This window comes from Bubalus bubalis, chromosome 21 (genome assembly GCF_019923935.1).
Source record: "Bubalus bubalis isolate 160015118507 breed Murrah chromosome 21, NDDB_SH_1, whole genome shotgun sequence".
In the NCBI taxonomy this organism is placed as follows: domain Eukaryota; kingdom Metazoa; phylum Chordata; class Mammalia; order Artiodactyla; family Bovidae; genus Bubalus; species Bubalus bubalis.
This window is the reverse complement of record NC_059177.1, coordinates 14,239,437-14,260,733: the sequence shown is the minus strand read 5'-3', so window position 1 is coordinate 14,260,733 and position 21,297 is coordinate 14,239,437. Positions and strand designations below refer to the sequence as shown.

Here is a 21,297-nt window from a genome sequence, read left to right as displayed (position 1 = left end):
CCAAGGGATTTTCCTACGTGTTCTATGATAAGGGTTTTCTAGTCAAATACATTGGGACATATCGGGTTAATCAAAGTTGAATGGTTTTGTTTTATTTAGTACTTTTCAGAACTTTTAATTATGAATCCACATGGGACCATATTGTATATGATGTTTTCAAATTTATTTGCCCACAGACATATCTTATCCTGTGGCACATTGTAGGATGCACTTTGGGAGAGAAAGGTGGTCTTACTCTGGGACTGTTATGAGTTTATTTAAATAGTGTTCAGGAAACTTTCTCTTTTTCAAAAGATTACCTAAGAGATTATGACGTTGTTTTCCAAACAGGTCAACCTGTTATGATTTCTGTAATTTTAACAATGATAGTAGAAATGTGAGTCAGGTGATTTTGATCTTGTTACAGATGTAAATGCTCAGGTGGAAAGAGGGAAATATTTAGAGTGAGAGACTTTGGGTGGAATATGCCAAAAAAAAAAAATCTGGCATAACATTTTATGTTTGAAAATTTTATTTGTTTTTATTTTGGCTGTGCTGGGCCTAGGTTGCGGCACTTGGACTTGGTTGCCCCGTGGGATGTGAGATCTTAGTTCCATAGCCATGGATCGAATCCTTGTCCCCTGCATTGGAAGGCGGATTGTTTGTTAAGAATCCTGGACCACCAAGGAAGTCTCTCTGGTGTAACTGTTTTGAAGAGAGTGTGGCAGTATAGAAGAAAAGGTGTCCATGATGACACTGAGTCATTGTTTCGACTTGGCGTTGGCATTTTGGAGACTTTGAGCTGGGAGTCAGAGGATGTGGATTTGAGTCCCAGGTGTGCCACTCTGGAGTAGTTTGATAGTTGGAGCCCCACCTGATGTTTTGTATGAAAAAAGGTACCTTGCTGGCTGATCTTCCATGTGCTTCTGACTTGGGCTGTCTTTGACAGCTTTCCATTCCATTGCTTTGACCCTCATGTTTGTTTTTCAGTCGCTAAGTTGTGTCCAACTCGTTGCAACCCCATGAACTGCAGCCTGCCAGGCTTCCCTATCCTTCACTATCTCCCTGAGTTTGCTCAAACTCATATCCATTGAATCCGTGATGCCGTCCAACCATCTCATCCTCTGTCTCCCCTTCTCTTGCAGTCAGTCTTTCCCAGCATCAGGGTCTTTTCCAGTGAAGGCCACCAGCTCTTCATATCAGGTGGCCGAAGTATTGGAGCTTCAGCATCAGTCCTTCCAATGATTATACTAGCAAAGACGGATTATGTGCTTGGTATCATCACTGTATTGATCCTGGGAACATTTGGCATTGAACTTATATGGCATATGTTCAGTATGTGCATGAAGTAGGGAGGCCAAGGAAGCTGACTTTCCTTGAAAGTAGTTATTTTCATCTGGGTAGGTAGCAACCTACGCTACAGTGCGCACAGAAGCTGAAAATAGCACCTAGAATGTTTCCACATGTTTAGAGGAGATTCATTGTATGCATTTGCATCTATCTAATCAACCTCATCTTTTTTAAATAACTTGCATATTAGTCTGTTTATAATTATGGGTGCTGAACTGACACCTGGCATATGTTAAAATGTGAGGCTCAAATAATAAATCCTTGGCCTAATTATTCATTTCTGAACAAAAGCTTATTAGACAATTTCGATATAACAAATTTCTTTTAAGAGGAAATTGAATTTTCAATTTTTAATTAGTGCTTTTAAAAAAGAAAGCTAGTGGTAAATTGCTTATGTATTTAATTAGAAAAAGACAGGACTTGAATTAGAAAGTATAGAGGTATTAGTCATTATGTGTATTATCTTTGAAGTGTTTTTGGACACTAGTTATCTAAAATGAGGACGGAGAAGTTAAATTCTCTTGATATTGGATAAAAGTGAAAATGTACAGCTACATTTTCTGTTTTTGTTACTGTCACAGTTTTAAGTTTAATTTTCCTAATGAAGAACGCGTGTGCCATCAACATCGGGTTCTCTGAGGTATGCACCATTCTCCTTGCCTTTATGTAGTGAAAGTGGGCAATGTGTATGGGGAATAGGAACGATGCAGGCTTTTTTGTGTGTGTGTTTTTCTCTTTAATATCACTATTCATAGTATTTGGAATGCTAATATTAGTAGAATGCAGCAGGCCTTACCAAGTATGGAGTTGCCTAATGTGACTTAAAGCGAACCTTTGAGAATGGCATAAAGAAGCAATCCTGAGGTTTTTTCTGAGTTCAGGGAGTAGATCAGCTTCCTGACTCTTGGTGAGGTCAGAGGCACAAAGTGTGGTGTGCTCGCTGCCAGAGTGAGGTCTGCACCTCCTCTTCTCCTGTGGCAGATAATCTTAGGGCGGAAGCTCCACAGGGCTGTGCAGTTTACACTGGTTGGACTTCTGTGTAAATTTTCATGTTCCTTTAACTGTTTTATCCCATTATATGCTTTGTAGACTTAATAAATTCTATAGCTCTTTTGTGTCTTTCTCATTTAATACCTATCTTTTTTTAAAAAAAAAATCTTTTTATTATTATGTTTAACTTCATGGTATTGTGGATAGAGGAAATGGTGTATGTATGATTTTAAGTCTTTGGAATTTGTTGAGACTTCTCCCATGACTCAGTATGTATGTGTAATTAGGGGAAAAAAGTTCAGTTCTGCCATTGTTGAGTCATGTGCTTTTTCTCTCAAAGTAGGTCAAGCTTGTTAATCTGATCGATACATATGGATATAAATCTATGTTCATGCTGATTGTTTTTTGTCTCTTTTATCAGAGATAGATATTTAAATTGTTTTCAGTTTTATTGCAGTATAATTGACATGAAATTGTAAGATATTTAAAGTGTACAAAGTGATGATTTGATACATGCAATCATTGTGATAGATGCATTCATTCCCCTATCGAGTCAACACATAAATCGTCTCATATTTTATCCTGTTACCTTTTTTGGGTGGTAGGAGTGAGAACATTTAAATTCTCCTCTTTTAGCAAATTTCAATTATACAATATAGTGTTATCAACTAGAGTCACATCATTTTACATTAGACCTCCAGACCTTATTCATCTTATAGGTGAAAATTTGTACCTTTTACCAACTTGTTTTGAAAGGTGTTATTGTTGGGTATACATTTATAGGTTGACAGTTCTTTTTCTTTGGGTACTTCAGCGATATGGTTCCTCTGTGTTCTGGTTTGCGTTATTTCTGATGAGAAGCCCCCCATCACCCTTACCTTTGTGAGGTACTGTGTAAGAAATCTCTATGTGTCCTTTACTGTCACTGTCTCTACGAATTTCTCTGTATCATTGCCTTTTAGCAGTCTGCTTATGATGCTCAGTTCAGTCACTCAGTCGTATTGGACTGTCTGACCCTGTGGACTGCACACCAGGCTTCCCCGTCCATCACCAACTCCCAGAGCTTACTCAAACTCAAGTCCATCGAGTTGGTGATGCCTTCCAACCATCTCATCCTCTGTTGTCCCCTTCTCCTCCTGCCTTCTGTCTTACCCAGCATCAGGGTCTTTTCCAGTGAGTCAGTTCTTCAGATCAGGTGGCCAAAGTATCGGAGCTTCAGCATCAGTCCTTCCAATGAATATTCAGAACTGATTTCCTTTAGGATTGACCAGTTTGATCTCCTTGCAGTCCAAGGGACTCTCAAATCTTCTCCAACACCACAGTTTAAAAGCATCAGTTCTTCGACATTCAGCTTTCTTATTATGATGTACCTTGATGTTATTTTTCTTTCTTCCTCTTGAGGTTCATTGAGTTTTTTAGATTGGGCTTCCTAGGTGGCACCAAGGGGTAAAGCACCCGTTTGCCAGCCATAAGAGACGTTTGGTTTTGATCTTTGGGTTGGGAAGATAGGCTGGAGGCGGGCGTGGCAACCCACTCCAGTATTCTCGCTTTTTCTTTTTTTTTTTTGCTAATTGCTATGTCTTCACTAACCTTCTTTAGTCATTGAGTGTGCAGAGTCTGATGATATTCCAATTCAGTGTATTTTTCATATTAAACATTATAATCTGTAGTCTTCTGACTTGGGTCATTTTTTAATCTATTTCTTTCATTCTTAACATGCTTCTTTCTTCTTCAGTATATGGACTGTATTTATAATAGCCATTTAAATGCTTTTTTCTTATTCTATCACTGAATTTTCTCTTATGAGTCATATTTTCCTGTTCTGTGTGTGTGAATTTAATCATATGTCAAATATTGTGATTTTTATGTTGTTGGGCATTTTGTTTTTAAGTCTTTTAAGAAGGCAGTGGCACCCCACTCTAGTACTCTTGCCTGGAAAACCCCATGGATGGAGGAGCCTGGTAGGCTGCAGTCCATGGGGTCACTAAGAGTCGGACACGACTGAGCGACTTCACTTTCACTCTTCACTTTCATGCATTGGAGAAGGAAATGGCGACCCGCTCCAGTGTTCTTGCCTGGAGAATCTGAGGGACGAGGGAACCTGATGGGCTGCCGTCTGTGGGGTCACACAGAGTCGGACACGACTGAAGTGACTTAGCAGCAGCAGCAAGTACTTTTGTGCTTTTTTTTTAAAAAGTCTTTTAAGTGCTTTTGTGCTTTTTCTTGGACTCATTTAAGTTACCTGGAAATAGCTTGATCCTTTTTGAGACTTTTAAGCATTATTAGGACAATATAGTACAGCCTTTAGTTGAGGTTAATTTGGTCACACCACTGGGGCAATTTCTTTCTTAGGACTTTCCTTGATGCCCTGTATTTAGGTGGTCTTTAGCTAATTATTTCCATCCCAGAGTAACTTCTGATGATTGTTGTGCATACTCGTTATGATTTTAAAATCATCGTCAAGTTTTTGTTATACTATAAGTTATGTGTATTTTCTAGATTATTTCAACCTTTTTATGGAAATATGTGGAAAATTAGGGGCTTCCCTAGTGGCTCAGCAGTAAAGAATCTACCTGCAATGTAGGAGGTGTGGGATCGATCCCTGGGTCAGGAATATCCCCTGGGGATGAAAATGGCAACCCACTCCAGTATTCTTGCCTGGGAAATCCCATGGACAGAAAGGGGAGCCTGGCAAGCTACAGTCCGTGGGGTCACAAAAGAGTCGGACACAACTTAGCAACTAGACAACAGCAACAACAACAATATATGGAGAATTATGTTAAACTACGTTTAATGATCAACCAAATGTAACGGTTCTATAGTAGCCTGAAAAAATGGCCACACCTCCAGAAACACCCGATGCATCCAGGGGCAGGTGATGGTCTTGGTGTCAGGTCTTTATTTGTAAAGCAGTGGTTACGAAAAAATGATGTGTATATATTTGCCATCCTAAATATTAATAATATCTATTTAATTTTCTCCTTGTGCTCTTCTCTCTCTCTCTGTAGGAGGAGCGTGTTGTGAATCACATGGCAGCAAAGATTATTGAAAATGTCTGCACTACGTTTTCTGCTCAGGCCCAGGGCTTTATTACTGGGGAAATTGGGCCTGTTTTATGGTACCTATTCAAACATTCCACGGTTGATTCTCTTAGGATAACAGCAATATCGGTAAGATGGAGCGTCTTTGGGGGATATATTTGCATCTATTTAAATACCAAGTTTGAAGAACTGTGCTAGACATAGAGTGAATTTCATTGAATAGGTAGAAATCTCAAGAGTGGCAGTTGGTGAGAACAGTAACTTGATTTTTCTCCTGAGGCAAGAGGACTGTCGGGACATTCCAAAAGGATCTTGTGTGATCCTGACATTAGGATTCCCAAAACTATTTGGAGGTGATAGTGGAAAACTGCAGTAGTGGATAGGGTATAGCATTTGGTCGGGTATATTTTTAGTGCTCCTTGACTTTTCTTGTTAGCCCCCTCTTTCAGATTTTATGTTCAGTGGGTTTGTCATATGGTTCAAATGAATTCATGTTAAACTTCAGGCATCTATGATTTTGTAGTTTTTGTATCCTGATTGTCTACTGCTTCACTTCCATGGTTATAATGACTTGGTGTAAAAGGTAATTATGGATGCAGATGTGTTAACCTGGTTGTATCAATATAAGGGTCAGTGAAAATGATTCAAGCCTTTCTCATGATTTATTTAGATGCTCTTTTTGATCTTATCTGGGCTCTCAGTGTTATCTGGTAGCCTCCCTGTATTTCTCGAGCTGACTCATCCTTGTGCTTCTCCCTGTGCCAAGTTTCAGACTTATCTTTATTCCTTAAGCCTCCATTGCCACACTTTTCCCTCCTTCATTCTCAGTGAGTGACTTCCGCCATGCTCCCCAGATAACAATGGAGATGTCCAATGGGAGTTATCCCTGTGTATGTCTTCCGCGTTTGTGGACCCGTTTGCCTCCATACCTGTCCTGCCTCAGTTCTTCCCTTCCTCCTACAACTGATGAGCTGCCCCTTCTCCTCTCAGAGAAGCTTCTCCATTGTTCTTCTATCTGTTCTTGAGAATCTTCAGTCCAATGGTTATTTTTGCTCTTTCCTAAATCTTTAACCTCTCCTTGTCTACTAAATGTTTCTAATTAGCGCTTATGTATTCTTTACCCCAATAAAAAAAAATCTCATATAAAAACATATCCAAAGTTTTCTAGGGGGTACCTCCATTTGTTCCCCCATCACCCCAGCCATACTTCTTGAAAGGGTTTTTGCCACAAATACTCCTTTTTGGCCTGTTTTCAGTTATCTGTCCTAAAAATGTGAATGAATCTAGTCTTGCTGAAATCTCTAATGACTTGCATATTGCTAAATTGGGTATTGATGGACATATATATTTTTATAATTTTATTTATTTATTTTGGGCTGTTGTCCAGGCTTGCTTTCTCTCATTGCAGCGAGCAGAGGCTCCTCTCTAGTTGTGGTGCACAGGCTTCTCATTGCAGCAGTTTCTCTTGTTGTGCAGCACGGGCTCCAGGGCGTGGGCTTCAGTAGCTGCAGTTCCTGGGCTCGATAGTTGCGGCACACGGGCTTAGTTGCTCCATGGGATGTGGCATCATCCTGGATCAGGGATCGTGCCTGTGTCTTCTGCATGGACAAGCGGACTCTACCACTGAGCCGTCAGCACAGCCCCTGATGGATATTTTTGAGTTCTTTTATTTACCGTGTTATTTTGAAGATCAAGGGCTAACAATCCTGCTCACTGAATATCTTTAAACAAAGGACATCTGCTTCATGAGCTTCACATTGTTAGAATCCCTTCCCCAAGTTGTGATATTAGTAATTAGGAAGAAACTGTCAGAAAGAGTTACAGAATATACCAGTGAACTTTCTCAAGGCATCTTGGAGTCATATCTTACTTAAGGCATTCATTTTAATCCTGGACTTAAAAAAAAACCTGTCTTGCTTTAATTGGGTTTATGTTATCATTTTTATCTTTATGCTCAGTATAGTTTCTTTTCTTGGCAAAGTTCTTTCCAGTTGTTTCCACCAAAGTCTCACACCTTCTAGCACTTTCTTCATCTGACATGGTAAGCTTCACTCTTTCATCTTGGGCTTCTTATATTTTGTTCTCAGCCTTCATCTACATTATTAATTTTTCACTGAAATTTTGCCAGTTACCCCCAAAATGTCTCTTTCTTCTTTTATGCCCCAGGATCATATTCAGTAATGTGTTAATATATTGTTTTCATATTTCTTTAGTCTCCTTCAGTTTGAAACAGTTTCTCAGCCTTTCTGGGAACTTCATGTCATTTATGAGTTTAAAGGGTGTGGGGCTTGTAATTTTTAGGGTAAGGCTCAACCTGGGTCTGTCTAGTGTTTTCCCATTGAACCTCCTTAGCACCATTGAGGATCCCTGCTTGGGCCAGATGCCTCTGTGATGGTTGCTATATGATGATTATCCAGTTGCTTCATCCCTTTTATATTAGAAGTTGGCGAATATTTTCTATAAAGGGCCAGATAGTATGTACCTTGGGTTTTGGTGGCCACATACAGTCTCTGTTCCATATTCTTTTTTTTTTTTTTTTAAAGCTGTATGTTGTTACTGGAGTATAATTGCTTTATAATGTTGTGTTAATTTCTGATGTATGACAAATTGAGCTGTATGTATACATATATCGTCTCCCTCCTGGGCTTCCTTTCTACCCTACCCGATCCCACCTCCCTAGGTCCCATATTCTTTTTGTTTTATTTTTCTGTTTGTTTCTGTAACCCGTTAAACATGTAAAAACTGTTGCACATTGTACTTAACAGCAGTGCAGAAATAGGCCTTTGGTATTGGTTGGAATTCTATCATAAGGATGCGCTGTCCCTTCTCTCTCATATATGTGTGTATTTGTTTCATTATGATTAGGGATGCCCATTTTATTTGATGAAGTGCAATGTCATATTACTGTTACCACTGTTATTATGCATTGTTTGGATGCTCAGATCATGCTAGAAGCCCTCCAAGCTGGCTTTTGTGTCCTGTTGATTTATTTCTGTCATTGTTTGATCACTTAATTCCTTTCTGAAACCATGCAGTTTTTGGACTACTTTCGTATTTTCACTCTGCCAACCTTGGAACCAGTCATTTCTACAAGGAAGCTTTGATGTTTAGAACCCACAGTCTGGGTGATGTGCTTACTGCTTTGGGGTTTTATTGTTTGCAGGCCTTCTAAGTATTCAGAAATAGAAAAAAAGTATATGTACCCATATATACATATGGAGCTTCCCAGGTGGCGCAGTAGTAAAGAATCTGCCTGCCAATGCAGGAGACGTGGGCTTGATCCCTGGATCAGGAAGATCCCCTGGAGAAGGATATGGCAACCCACTCCAGTATTCTAGCCTGGAAAATTCCATGGACAGAGGAGACTGGCGGACTACAATCCATGGGATTTCCAAGAGTCGGATACAACTGAGTGACTAAGCACACACCTGTGCACATATTCCCACATAGATAGAATTGTTCTTACATCTGTCATTGTAGGTATTTGGAACAAAACTCATGCATTCATACTGATACTTCCAATTTTAATCCAATATATTAGAAATCTTTCTAGACCTCCCATTTTCTATATCTGTAAATCTCTTCTCGGACAGAAACCTGGTTCCCATTATTCTCAGTCCATTTATTGACCTGTTCAGCTCGTTTATTTAGCGTGGCAGACTCCGTCCCCTCTGGCCGCCTCCTCTGTGTCATCATCCTCCTGCCTTGCCACTGCCGCTCTACTTCCTGGGCTCTGTGAGCGGAGGCCCGCGTTCCCGTGTCTGCCCCCTTTCCTCAGAATCTGATGTATTGTCTTTGGGAAGGGAAGGAAAGGGAAGATAGATGAAGGAAAACAAAGGGCTAGATGTCATTTTTTATGCTTCATCTTCCATGTTTCCTTCCCCTTTGCTGTTTACATCCAGCTAGTCAACCTGTCCTTTGACTGTGATTCACAAATACAGTCCAGGACTGTGTGCCTCTCTCTGCAGCTCTGTTACCCCTGAAATCCAGGCCACCACCACTTCTCACCCAGACTGGCCTAGTCATCTCTTGGCCCCATAGAGTCCCCTATACCATTGTGGGCCTCAGATGAGCAGCATTAAATAACCTAGGAGTTTGTAAGAAACATGGGATTTTGGACCCTGACCCAGAGCTACTGTCTCAGAGCCTCTGAAGGGAGACGCCCAGTAATCTGCATTCTAACAAGCACTTCTAATGCCTATTGAAGTTTGAGAAACGCTGCCCTAGGCCTTGAAGCTCTTGGAAAACACTGCCCTGGGTGTAGAGTGAAAGATGGTAATTAATCCTCCCCCCTCAGGAATGGCATCCATTGCTTAGGATGGACCTGAAGGGAGTGGACCTGACTTGGGAAATGTGTTGAATGGATAAGAGGATTTCTGGATTTATTAGGTTTGTAGGGAATCTCTATATGAACCACAGTGGGAACCAGAGAAACTGTTAGATTGAGTAGAATGGCTCCAGTGAGGGAGGTGACTGGGCGGTCCATTTATGATCTCTGGAGGGCCCTGAGGAAGAGTCACAAAGTGAAGAGTGCTCCAGGGTGGTGGTTCACCCCGGCGTTGTAGGAGAACTTTTCAACAACACTGACTATTCCTCCTCTCTCTCCACCCGCTGCCCCTTTCCCATGTAGCTTAAGGTCTCAGAGGTCAGATGAGAGAGTGTAGAGTTTGAAGAAGTTCCCAAGGTAATTTTGATATGACATAAAAAAAATCATTCAAGAGACAGAAAAGAAATGGTTCTTAACTTATTCCACGGTGATTCTGTTCATGTCTAATAGGTATGCAGCCTTCACTTCCAAATTAAGTCCCTTTTCTTAGACATTGCTTTAATAAATAGATGGTTAAAAATTCTGGAAAACATGGGTAAATCTATGGCTGATTCATGTTGATGTTTGGTAGAAACCAATGCAATACTGTAAAGCAATTAACCTTAAAAAAAAGTTTATGAAAAAACTAGAGATAACACAGTGTCCTTTTTGAGGTAAATTTTGTAGTGAATTTTGAACTGAAAATGTTCTTTCCAGCTATAAAATGGAATTTCAAACTCTGTTTCAATAAGCAAATATTTTAAACACCAGATCACTGAAAGTCGTTCTTGAGATTTAATTTTTTTAAATTTGGGAAATACAAATACTCATATGCTCTTAAGCCTCTGTGAACTCTCAACTGTGTTTTATATCCAGAGTGACGAATTAAAGGTTATTTCTTCCATGACTTTTTCCAAATGGAAGATAAGTTAGGCATTTGAGCACCTTTTGAAGACCGGACCTTACAGTTGCTCTCATATTGCTTTGAATACACTTAGAAGTAATCTGGACAAATCTTGCATCAAGAAATAACCCATATGGTTGGGTGGATATTTTATATCAATAGCAAGTCAGTATTATTTTGAAAGCCTCTCCCAAGAATTGTTACAGTGCTGATGATAATTACTGTTCACTGTCTTTAAGTCACTTTAAGGGAGATCTCTAAATTTCCTTAAAAAATTCAAATTGTAGCATGATCTTTAGGGACTCCATTTAGAATGCTTTTTTTTTTAATCCAGAATTGACTAATACTTGAGATGATACTGAAATAATGGAACAATTCTGTTTTCTTAATTGAAGTATATTACAATGTTTTATCAGTTTTAGTCGTACAGCATAGTGGGGCTTCCCAGGTGGCGCTAGTGGTTAAGAATCTGCCTGTCAGTGCAGGAAGCGTGAGAGATACGAGTTCCATCCCTGGGTTGGGAAGGTTCCCTGGAGGAGGGCATGGCAACCCACTCCAGTATTCTTGCCTGGAGAATCACATGGACGAAAGAACCTGCAGGCTATAATCCATAGGGTTGCAAAGAGTTGGACACAACTGAAGCGACTTACCATGCAGACATGCATGTACAGCATAGTGATTCAGTATTTTTACGCAGTATACTTCATTAAATGCTATTACAAGATAATGGCTGTAATTTCCTGTGCTCTACAGTGTGTCTTTATTGCTTATCTGTTTTATACATGACTTTGTGTCTCTTAATCTCATACCCCTAACTTACCCCTCATTTCTCTCTCCTCTCTGGCAACCAGTAGTTTGTTTTCAATATCTGTGAGTCTGTTTCTATTTTCCTGGACACAGTTGTTTGTATTACTCTAAAAAATTCTACATATAAGCGATACTGTACAGTATTTGTCAAATATATTTCACTAGAAAATCGCATGGATGGAGGAGCCTGGAAGGCTGCAGTCCATGGGGTCTCGAAGAGTCGGACACGACTGAGCGACTTCACTTTCACTTTTCACTTTCATGCATTGGAGACGGAAATGGCAACCCACTCCAGTGTTCTTGCCTGGAGAATCCCAGGGACAGGGGAGCCTGGTGGGTTGCCGTCTATGGGGTCGCATAGAGTCAGACACGACTGAAACGACTTAGCAGCAGCAGCAGCAGCAATATTCTCTAGATCCATCTACGTTGCTGCAAATGGCAGAATTTCCTTCTTTTTTATGGCTGAGTAATACTCCATCATTGTGTGTGTGTGTGTGTGTGTGTGTATACCCTACATCTTCTTTATCCACTTATCTTTTTTGGGGGGTTGCTTGCATATCTTGGGTGTTTTAAATAGTGCTGTTACAAACACTGGGGCTCATCTGTCTTTTCAAATTAACGTACTCATTTTTTTCAGATATATACCCAGGAGTGGAACTGCAGGGCCGAATAGTAGTTCTATTTTTAGAATTTTGAGGAACTTCCATACTGTTTTCCATAGTGAAGGCTCCAATCTACATTTCTACTACCAGTGTACAAGGGTTCCTTTTTCATCACATTTTCTCCAACATTTATTATTTGTAGATGTTTTGATGATAGACATTCTGATAGGTGTGAGGTGATAACCTCATTCTAAAAGTTCACTTTAGCCTGATTCCAAAACCAGTCAAAGACAGTACAGAAATAAAAATACCAGGCCAGTACCTTTGATGAACCATTGATGCAGAAATTTTCAACAAAGTATTTGCAAAACAAATCCAACAATATATAAAAAGGATCATACACCAAATCAAGTTAGATTTATTCTAGGGATCCAAGGATGGTTCAACATTTGCAAATCAGTCAGTCAGGTACATCATATTAACAAAAGGAATAATAAAAATCACATGATTATCTCAATAGATGCAGAAAAAGCACTTGACAAAATTCAGCAACCATTCATGCTAAAAGCTTTCATGTAAGTGGTTATAGGGGGTACATATCTCAATATTATAAAGGCTATTTTTGACATATCCACACTAACATCATACTCAGTGGTGAAAAGCGGAAAGCTTTTCCTTTAAATTCAGAAACCAGACAAGGATGCTCACTCTCATCACTTCTGTTTAACTTTGTATTGGAAGTCCTACCCTCAGCAGTCAGATAAGGGAAATAAAAGGCATCCAAATTGGAAAGCAAAAAGTGAACTGTCACTATTTGAAGATGACATGATACTTCATATAGAAAAACCTAAAGTCTCCACAAAAAAACCATTAGAACTGATAAATGAATTCAGCAAAGATGCAGGATACAAGATTAATAGGCAGAACTTTGTTGCATTTCTATACACTAATGGTGAACTATCAGAAACAGAAATTTAAAAAAATCCTGTTTTAAATCACATCAAAAAGACTAAAATACCTTGGAATAAACTTAACTACAGAGGTGAAAGACCTCCACTCTGAAAACTATAAAACACTGATGAAGGAAATTGAAGAGGATTGGAAGTCATGGAAGAGATATCCCATGCTCTTGGATTAGAAGAATTAATATTATTCAAATGGCCATACTACTCAAAGCAATCCATAGATCTAATGTAATTCCTTTCAAAATACCCGTGACATTTTTCATAGAAGTTGAACAAATAATCCCAAAATTTGTGTGGAACTACAAAAGACCCCTCATTCCCAAAGCAATCTTGAGAAAAAAATAGTGAAGCTGGAAGTATCACCCTCCTAGGCTTCAGACTGTATTATAAAGCTACATTAATCAAAAAAGTGTGGTATTGGCAAAAAAAACAAGACATACAGATCAGTGGAACACAGAGCCTGAAAGTAAACCTGTGCATCTGTGGTCAGTTAATCTTCAGCAAAGGAGGCAAGAATGGGAAAAGATAATCTCTTCAGCAGCTGAGTCATCATTTTCCCCTCTTTCCTACTCTCTCTGTCTCTTCTTCGCCTGAGAGTTGCATCAGACAACTTGCCCTTCCTAGAACCTGCTCTTCATCTTCATGTCTCCATGTGAATACTTGTTCTCTTCTCTCTGGCTAGAATTTTCTTATCTACTTTCCCACCTGTCCATTTCCCACTCACCTTCAAAAACTGACTCAGTTATCATTCTCCTTCTGTAGCTTTTGTTGACTTAACTTTTCGTGCTTTTCGAAGCATAATTGAGCCCACTTCCATTACAGTACTTATTAAATTCTACTAGTTTGTTAATTGTAAATTTCATCTTTAATAGTCTGTGAGAACTTGAGAACTAGCTCAGGGGTCTTGATTACTTTGGTTTGACTTCTGTCTTCGCCACTTGCTAGCAAATTATGCCTTTGAGCAAATTACTTAAATACGCTGTCCCTTAGTTTTATGATCTATAAAATGGGGCTAATAATAATACCTTTCAAATGCTATTTGGGAGAATTAAGTGAGATAGTCTTTAGATATTCTCAGATCATGTTCTTCACATACTAAACAATAATTGTTAAATATTTACTTTTATGACAATTTCTTCAGCCTTTAACTTAGTGTCTACATTTAGAAGGCTTATCTTAATGTTTTCATTGCTTAAAATTTATGAGTCTATACAGAAAAACTTTTATCATTTTAGTTAACTCATAATGTACATAGGAGAAGGAAATGGCAACCCACTCCAGTATTCTTGCCTGAAGAATCCCAGGGACAGAGGAAACTGGTGGGCTGCCGTCTGTGAGGTGGCACAGAGTCAGACACGACTGAAGTGACTTAGCAGCAGCAGCAGCATAACGTACATGATACTTGTAGGATTTTCTAATGTTTTATGACTTAATTTTTTTAAATTTATTAATTTTCTATTGTAATTGAAGGATAAGTACCTTTCAATATTGTGATGGTTTTTGCCATGCATCGGTATGAATCAGCCATAGGTATACACGTGTCCTCTCCATCCTAAACCCCCTTCCCACTTCCCTCTCTGCCCTATGTTTCCCAACTTAAATTTTTATTGGAAGTTGGATTATTGTTTTAATTTTAAATGTGTCTAAATTGTTCAGATTACTTATGCCAAGATAAGTGATGAAGGAGCAAGTTAAGCACCTTTTTCTCCTTTTCACAGAAGTATTTGCTCTCTTTCTGGGGGTTGGTTCATGCCCTTGGAGTCTTCTAACGTGTCTGTTCTCTTGCCGCAGGCCTTGTGTAGAATCACTCGCCATTCTCCTACTGCCTTCCAGAATGTTATTGAGAAGGTGGGACTGACCTCGGTAATAAACTCCCTGGCCTCTGCCATCTGCAAAGTCCAGCAGTACATGTTGACCTTATTCAGTGCAATGCTGTCCTGTGGGATTCATCTTCAGAGGCTAATCCAAGAAAAGGTTTGACCTATGATTCCACTTTAAAAATGGTTGTTTTCTCCTGCAATTTTAGTGGCTCCATAAGCAATATATCTCTGTGGAATTTATTTATCATCTCAAGGGGACCCTTTTGAATTTGCCAAACCTCTGTACCACAGGCCATTCATCTGAAGATGTTATAAGAGTCTTTTAGTGATTAGAATAGAAATCCGGTAAATGGCTCTGCCGACTTGTCCCATTTTAGTAATGAAAAGTTAGAAAATTTATGAATCCTTCCCCCATGCTAATATTTCTCATGGCTCTTTGTCCTCAGCCCCCATCTCTCTTCCCATGTCCTTTGCCTGCCTTTTGGAGGGGTCCCTTTATAGTCTTTGCTCACTCAGACTCATTTTTATTCCTTTCCTTGTCCTAGTACTCCGCCAGCACACTGAACCTTCAGAGCACCCTTTCTCTTGTTTTTAACTTCGTCTCCTCCTAATCCTTTGATATACCTGTATTTTATGTACTGTAGAGCCTGTAAGTGTTCAGTTCCTATCACCAAACCACACAGCTGCAAAGAACTCTCTGCTGTAACTGTCCTCAGTATCTTCTCTAGCCACGTACTGAGGAGCGATCCCTGAGCCAGAAACGTGGGCATCACTTGTGAGCGTTTCGGAACCGCAGACCCTCAGGCCGAATCACAGCCGAATCAGGACGAATCAGACCCTGACCTGACGAATCAGAGCTGACATTTTAATGAGGTCTCTAGAGGATTGGTTGGAAGGTTATGGTTGGAGAAGTCCTGCCCTTGAACATTAGTGTCCAGTGAGGTGTTAGCAGATGAAAATAGTGGACCATGGCTACATACACACATTTGGAAAGCAGTGAGGCAGAGAGAGATTTTCCGTTGTACAACCTTCCCCAGTTTTTCAGTTGCTCATGTGTATTATGAATCTTCCTAAGGGTGATGTAGTATGCAATGTTCTTTACACTTATTGGACCAATTATCTAACTTTTTCTGAGGGATAATAGCTGTCAAATTAGAGTGTTCTGAAACATTCTCAGCAGGTAACACTGCTAAGAAGCGTGGAATGGGGCCACTTAAATATAGTGTTTGCCGTGGTTCTTCTCCATGAAATGCAATGTGTTAAATTTGATTTTTTATAAAGCTAAAAATTTCTATGATTAATAATTGTCATGTTTACATAGTAAACTTGATCTTAAAAATCAAAATAGAGAGCAAACCAGTTCTTGGCTTTTATTATTCTGATTTTGATTCTGCTAAGAAATTTGAGCCTTACAGAACGTATAGTTTGTGTATCTAATTTTTGATATTTAATTTACCAAGTCATTGAAGGTTGTTATCATTGTATTAGAAAGAGTACCATTTGAGTAGTTTTGCTGTGTAAATTGTGGTAAGAGAGGCTGAGAGTTTTGCAGTTTATTTTTCTTCACACAGGTATGGATTGATTGAGTTTAAAACATGGTATTTCACAAAGGTAGTAAAATAATATGCATTAATTAAATGATTTTATATTTATTTTATAATGTTTAATATTTCATATATCTTAATGATTGAATAACTACCTGTGTTAATTGAGAAATAATCTTTCAAATTTAATTAGCATTGTTACTTAAATTTTTAAAATTGTGGTAAAAAACAAAAAATTTACTCTCTTAACCATTCTTACGTGTAGTTAGTAGTGTTAAGTATATTTGCATTGTTGTGAAACAGAGCTCCAGAACTCTGTCATCTTGTTAAACAGAAGCTCTGTATCAACTGTACACTTTGGGTGTTATGTTTTAAGACTCTGGGTTTAATTGGAATCTCCTGTTTTGGCGGGTCTCCTCTGACACTGAACTGGCAGAGGAAGGATGGCGTTGCTTTGTTCCTCCCCTGTTGGTGTGGAAACCCAGATTGCCCTGTGGGCTTCTGCTGACACCCCAGGGATGTGGCAGAGTTCCTCCTTCCTGCTGGGCAGGGGTGGGAACCCAGGCTTCCACCACTTTCTCTGATGCCTTCCTGGCTGGTGGGGGAAGAGCTCCTCGTTGCTCTTCCACTGACAGTGGTTGGGTACAGGTGGGCGCCCCATTCCTAGCAGAAGGTGGCAAAGGTGGAGGCCTCTCACTAGCCTCGCATGATGCCATCTCAGCAGGAATGGGGAGAGGAACATCACTGCTGTGAATATGGGTAGAGGTCTGGGCATCCCATCAGTATCCCATGGTATCAGTATCTCTGCTGATACCATGTTTGGGGCCAGGGGGGCTTGTTGTTGCTGGGTTGGGATGAAAGTCGCAGCTCTCCTTGTGGTCCTTCCTGTTTCCCTGGCAGGGAGGGGTGTTGGATGCCTTGTTACAGTCACTTGAGGGTGGGAGTCTAGGCTCCCCTCTTGCCCTTTGCTGAAGGGGCCACGGTTTCTTCATGATGCTTGGCTGAAGTAAAGTAGCTATTGTGTGAATGTTTTTGGGCTTTCCAGGCTGTCCCTTTCCTGATCTTCTGGCTTGAGAGAGCCGATGTTTCCTTTATATTTGTGTGTGTGTGTGTGTGTGTGTGTGTGTCTGTCTGTCTGGTTGAGAGAGCTGATGTTTCCCCTGTATTTGTGTGTGTGTGTGCGTGCGTGCGCGCACACCTGCACATGTGCTATTGGTGTTTCTGGACTGCTGCATTATCCAGCACCCAGTATGGGATGTAAGAGGCGGAGTAAAACCCCAGCAAACTCATTGACATACTGATCTTCAGGTGCCGAGGCCTCTAACTGTTGTACATCTTTTCTGTCTTGTCCTGTAGTCTTTAAAATGTATCTCTGTCCATTTAAATATGGTGAATTGTCATTTAAAAGATAAGGTTCTATTTTTCATTAATTAAAACAATCTACCATCATATTGAACATTTATCATAGACTAGACATTTAATGACTTGTAACCCTGGGTTATTCTCAAATGAGACTTAGTGCCTTGAGTGATTTTATCAAGTTGATGGAGGTTATAAATGTTAAAGCTGATGCTCAGGCCAGACGGTAAGCCAAGAAACAGAATAATTTCGGATAGTGTCAGTGCTCTGAAGAACATTGAACAGGATGATGTTGATAAGATGTCTTGCCGGGGGATGTGTGCAGGGGGTGGAGCCAGACACCATTTGCTGGGGGAGGGCAGGGGGAAGTCATGGAGAACCTCTCTGTGGAGGTGATGTTCCAGCTGAGCCCTCAGTGACAAGAAAGAGTGTGCTGTGTGAACATGTGCAGGAAGGACTCTGTACTTCGTTCAGCTTCCCTGAAATGTGAGAATTCTTGGAGAGACCCTGGAAGAGAAGGAAGAGCAGCAGTGCTAGCCGCAGTGAGCAGTGGGGAAGGGATGCAGAAAGAGGCAGGGAAGTAGGAAGAAGATCCAGCTCATGGTAGGCCTGTGATACTGGCTTTCCTTAGGGGTTTTGACACAGTGGCCATAGTTTTATTTTTACTTAAAGAAAAATACAAATATTTGCATGTAGGTGTGTGTTTTAGGGGTTATTATTGGTAATTGTGTTTTTTCCAGGCGTTGGTTGTGAACAGGCTAGAATGAGTGGAAGAGGAAGAGGCCCAGGAACAGATACCAGGCTTACCACTTCCAGCTGGATATGGAAAGAAAGAACCACACCTGTCTATTTGGGGGACTGGTGCCTATGTATTGTGGTAGATTTTTGTGTTGAAATTCAGCCCCCAAAGAGGCCCCTGCCATTCCTTTTAAGTGAGAGAAATTACTGTTTACTGCAGAAAATTTAGAAGAACCTAAAGAAGAAAACAAAATAGACTATAATCTCACTGCCCAGAGCTAATTACTGTTGCCATGTAGGTTTATCTCTTTTAGTCTTTGGTTCATATGTCTATGTATTTTGTGCACACATTTGTAAACTTATGATTGAAATGTGTTGATTTATCATAGTTAGGCATATGTCTTTAAATATACCCTAAGAACATTTTAAAAATAAGTTTTCATTTTGTGGCAGATGGTAATTGAACCCTTCTCCCACTGTTGAGCTATTTGCCTCTGACTTTGTGGTTTGCACTCAGCCTGCTGCAGTGAGCATCCTATTTCCATGCCTCTTTGTGTCTACTGCTAATCAGTTACCAAAGGTGTTATGCATACTTCGAAGCCTGTGCATAAATAATGCTAAATTATTCTCTAGAAAGGTAGATGAGAGTACTGTTTACTTGTAATTTAACCAGCAGTCATTAAGACACATACTATATTTATCATACAATAAAACCTAGAATTTAGGATTACTTGATTAGCAGCATACTTTATGATTTATAGTTACTTGAAGTTTGTCAGGATTCCCAGGTGGCTCAGTGGTAAAGAATCCACCTGCCAGTGCAGGAGATGCAGGTTTGATCCCTGGGTCGGGAAAATCCCCTGAAGGAGGAAATGGCTACCCACTCCAGTATTCTTGCCTGGAAAGAAGGAGGAGCCTGGCAAGCTACAGTCCATGGGGTCGCAAAGAGTCGGACGTGACTGAACACGCACATGTGTGGTTTGTAATTAATCTCTCTGATTCTCCATTTGAAATATGTAATTGTAGCCATGTTTTCATGTTACAGTAGATTCATTAGGTCGTATTATTATTACCTTCTGAATAATGTTTATGTCCTTGAATGGACATTGGTGTGTTCAAAGAATTTAACTTCACAGTATCACCTGCATTAGCTACATGGATATCATTATCCTTAGACGATGGTTATTCAGCAGCCATGTGCATCACAGTGCTTTATTTATTTTGTCATCATCTTCAAAAGGATCTGCTTGCCTATAATGTGCTAAATGCAGAAGATTCCTTTATCGAAATGAGTGTTAGTTCTAGACTCTGTGATGTGAAACTGAGTGTTCATGGTACAGGGGACTCTCTTTGTTACAAATCATGTATTCCACATATTTCAGTAATTAGAAAAATTGGGCAAAACAAAAAAACGACAAACTTTTTCTACCCTGTTTTCAAAAAAAGAGAAAAAGGACAAATGAAACTCTTCACAGGATACTTTCAGAATCCTTGGTAGACAGTATTTTATATGTAATTCTTGCATCATCACTAGATGTAAGGAATTGATAACCTTTTCACAGTTCAGATGCTTGAGTGACTCTGGATGAGTAGCTTCCAGAAGGCATGACCAGGCATAAGAGAAAACCTTGTAAGTTATGTGTGAGCTTGTTTACCAGTCTTGTGCCATATAAACTGATTTTTTAAAATACCTGGTATATTTTCTGGTTTTATTTTTCGGTCTCTTCCAAGCTCTTATGGTGTACAAATGTTTGATCTTAAAGATCTGGGGCTGGAGGAGTTTGAGGGTGTGGTAAACATGTTTCCTGATATTTTATTAGGGAGAGAGATACTGGATGAGGGCATTGCAATTCTCCTTAATTATAGTATCTAGAAACTAAAAGTGGCTAATGTCACTTATATTTATTTGTATTAGGTTATGTTTATAACTCATGAATTTTAGGATTTAGTATTGAAAATCCAGAATATATGGAACATAGAGTACAGAAGAGTAAAGTGCTTAATGTTCCCAAAATAATCTCATCAAAATTTTTGTATATACTTTTCAAATTGTTATTTATTGTGTGTTTGTATGTATATTAATATGTTGACATATTTCCTTTTCCCTGCTGCCACATGCATGTGCTATTTTAGAATCTTTTTACAGAAATTAGATCGATCTATTGAAATTAGATCGATTGTTTGTTCATACTTTTCCTCTTTAGTGATGTTAGGAATGTGTGTGTAACTCAGTATAATGCTTCAGTATTGTTTCCAAAGGGTTATGGTGGTCCATGATGTGAAGGGACCCCAGTGCTTTCCAGCAGCTCACTGCTGCACATTTTAGAATCCCTCCCCTTTTTTTTTTGGCAAGAGAGAGCATTCTTATGGCTAAATTCTTTTGTGTGGACTTCTGTAATTATTCCTTTAGGAGAAACTCTTAAGTAAAATTAGGCACTGTCTTAGCTGCTCCTCTGAGAATCTGTCATCATGGATTTTATACTCAGTATCTTGCGTGTTCTGTTACAGGGACCACAGGTAGATATATGAGCATGGATGAGGTCAGTTCCCATGAGCTCTTCCTGAAGAATCTGTCAGAGAATGAGCTTCAGACAACTGAGCAATGTTTGAATCAGCTAAGAAGACCAAGTAATGTGAATCAGGATGATTGTTGGATACTAGATGTCATTGGGGTCGCACAGAGTTGGACACGACTGAAGCGACTTAGCAGCAGCAGCAGATGTCATTACAAGTTTAGAATGGCAGACTGCTTTCTTTCCCTTCTTTCTTCCTTCTTTCTTCCCTCCTTCCCCCTCTCCTTTCATGTATGTACCTATCTATATACACACATATGCGTACATACATACATATGCATGCCTATAAATGCATACAGGGAGAAGGGGGAAAGCATAT

The 21,297-nt window shown here is 39.6% G+C and overlaps 1 protein-coding gene across 10 annotated transcripts in view; it reads left to right on the top strand.

The window, feature by feature from the left end:
* Window positions 1-21,297, top strand: part of ULK4 (unc-51 like kinase 4) — a 505,777-nt gene that overhangs the window by 96,184 nt on the left and 388,296 nt on the right. For 9 of the 10 annotated variants that reach the window (XM_045163883.1, XM_045163880.1, XM_045163881.1 and 6 more), the window contains exons 20-21: window positions 5,328-5,489; window positions 14,736-14,918. In XM_045163883.1, the coding sequence (XP_045019818.1) occupies window positions 5,328-5,489; window positions 14,736-14,918 (345 nt within the window). The remainder of the gene's footprint in view (window positions 1-5,327; window positions 5,490-14,735; window positions 14,919-21,297) is intronic. The other variant, XM_045163885.1, reaches the window with a different exon arrangement.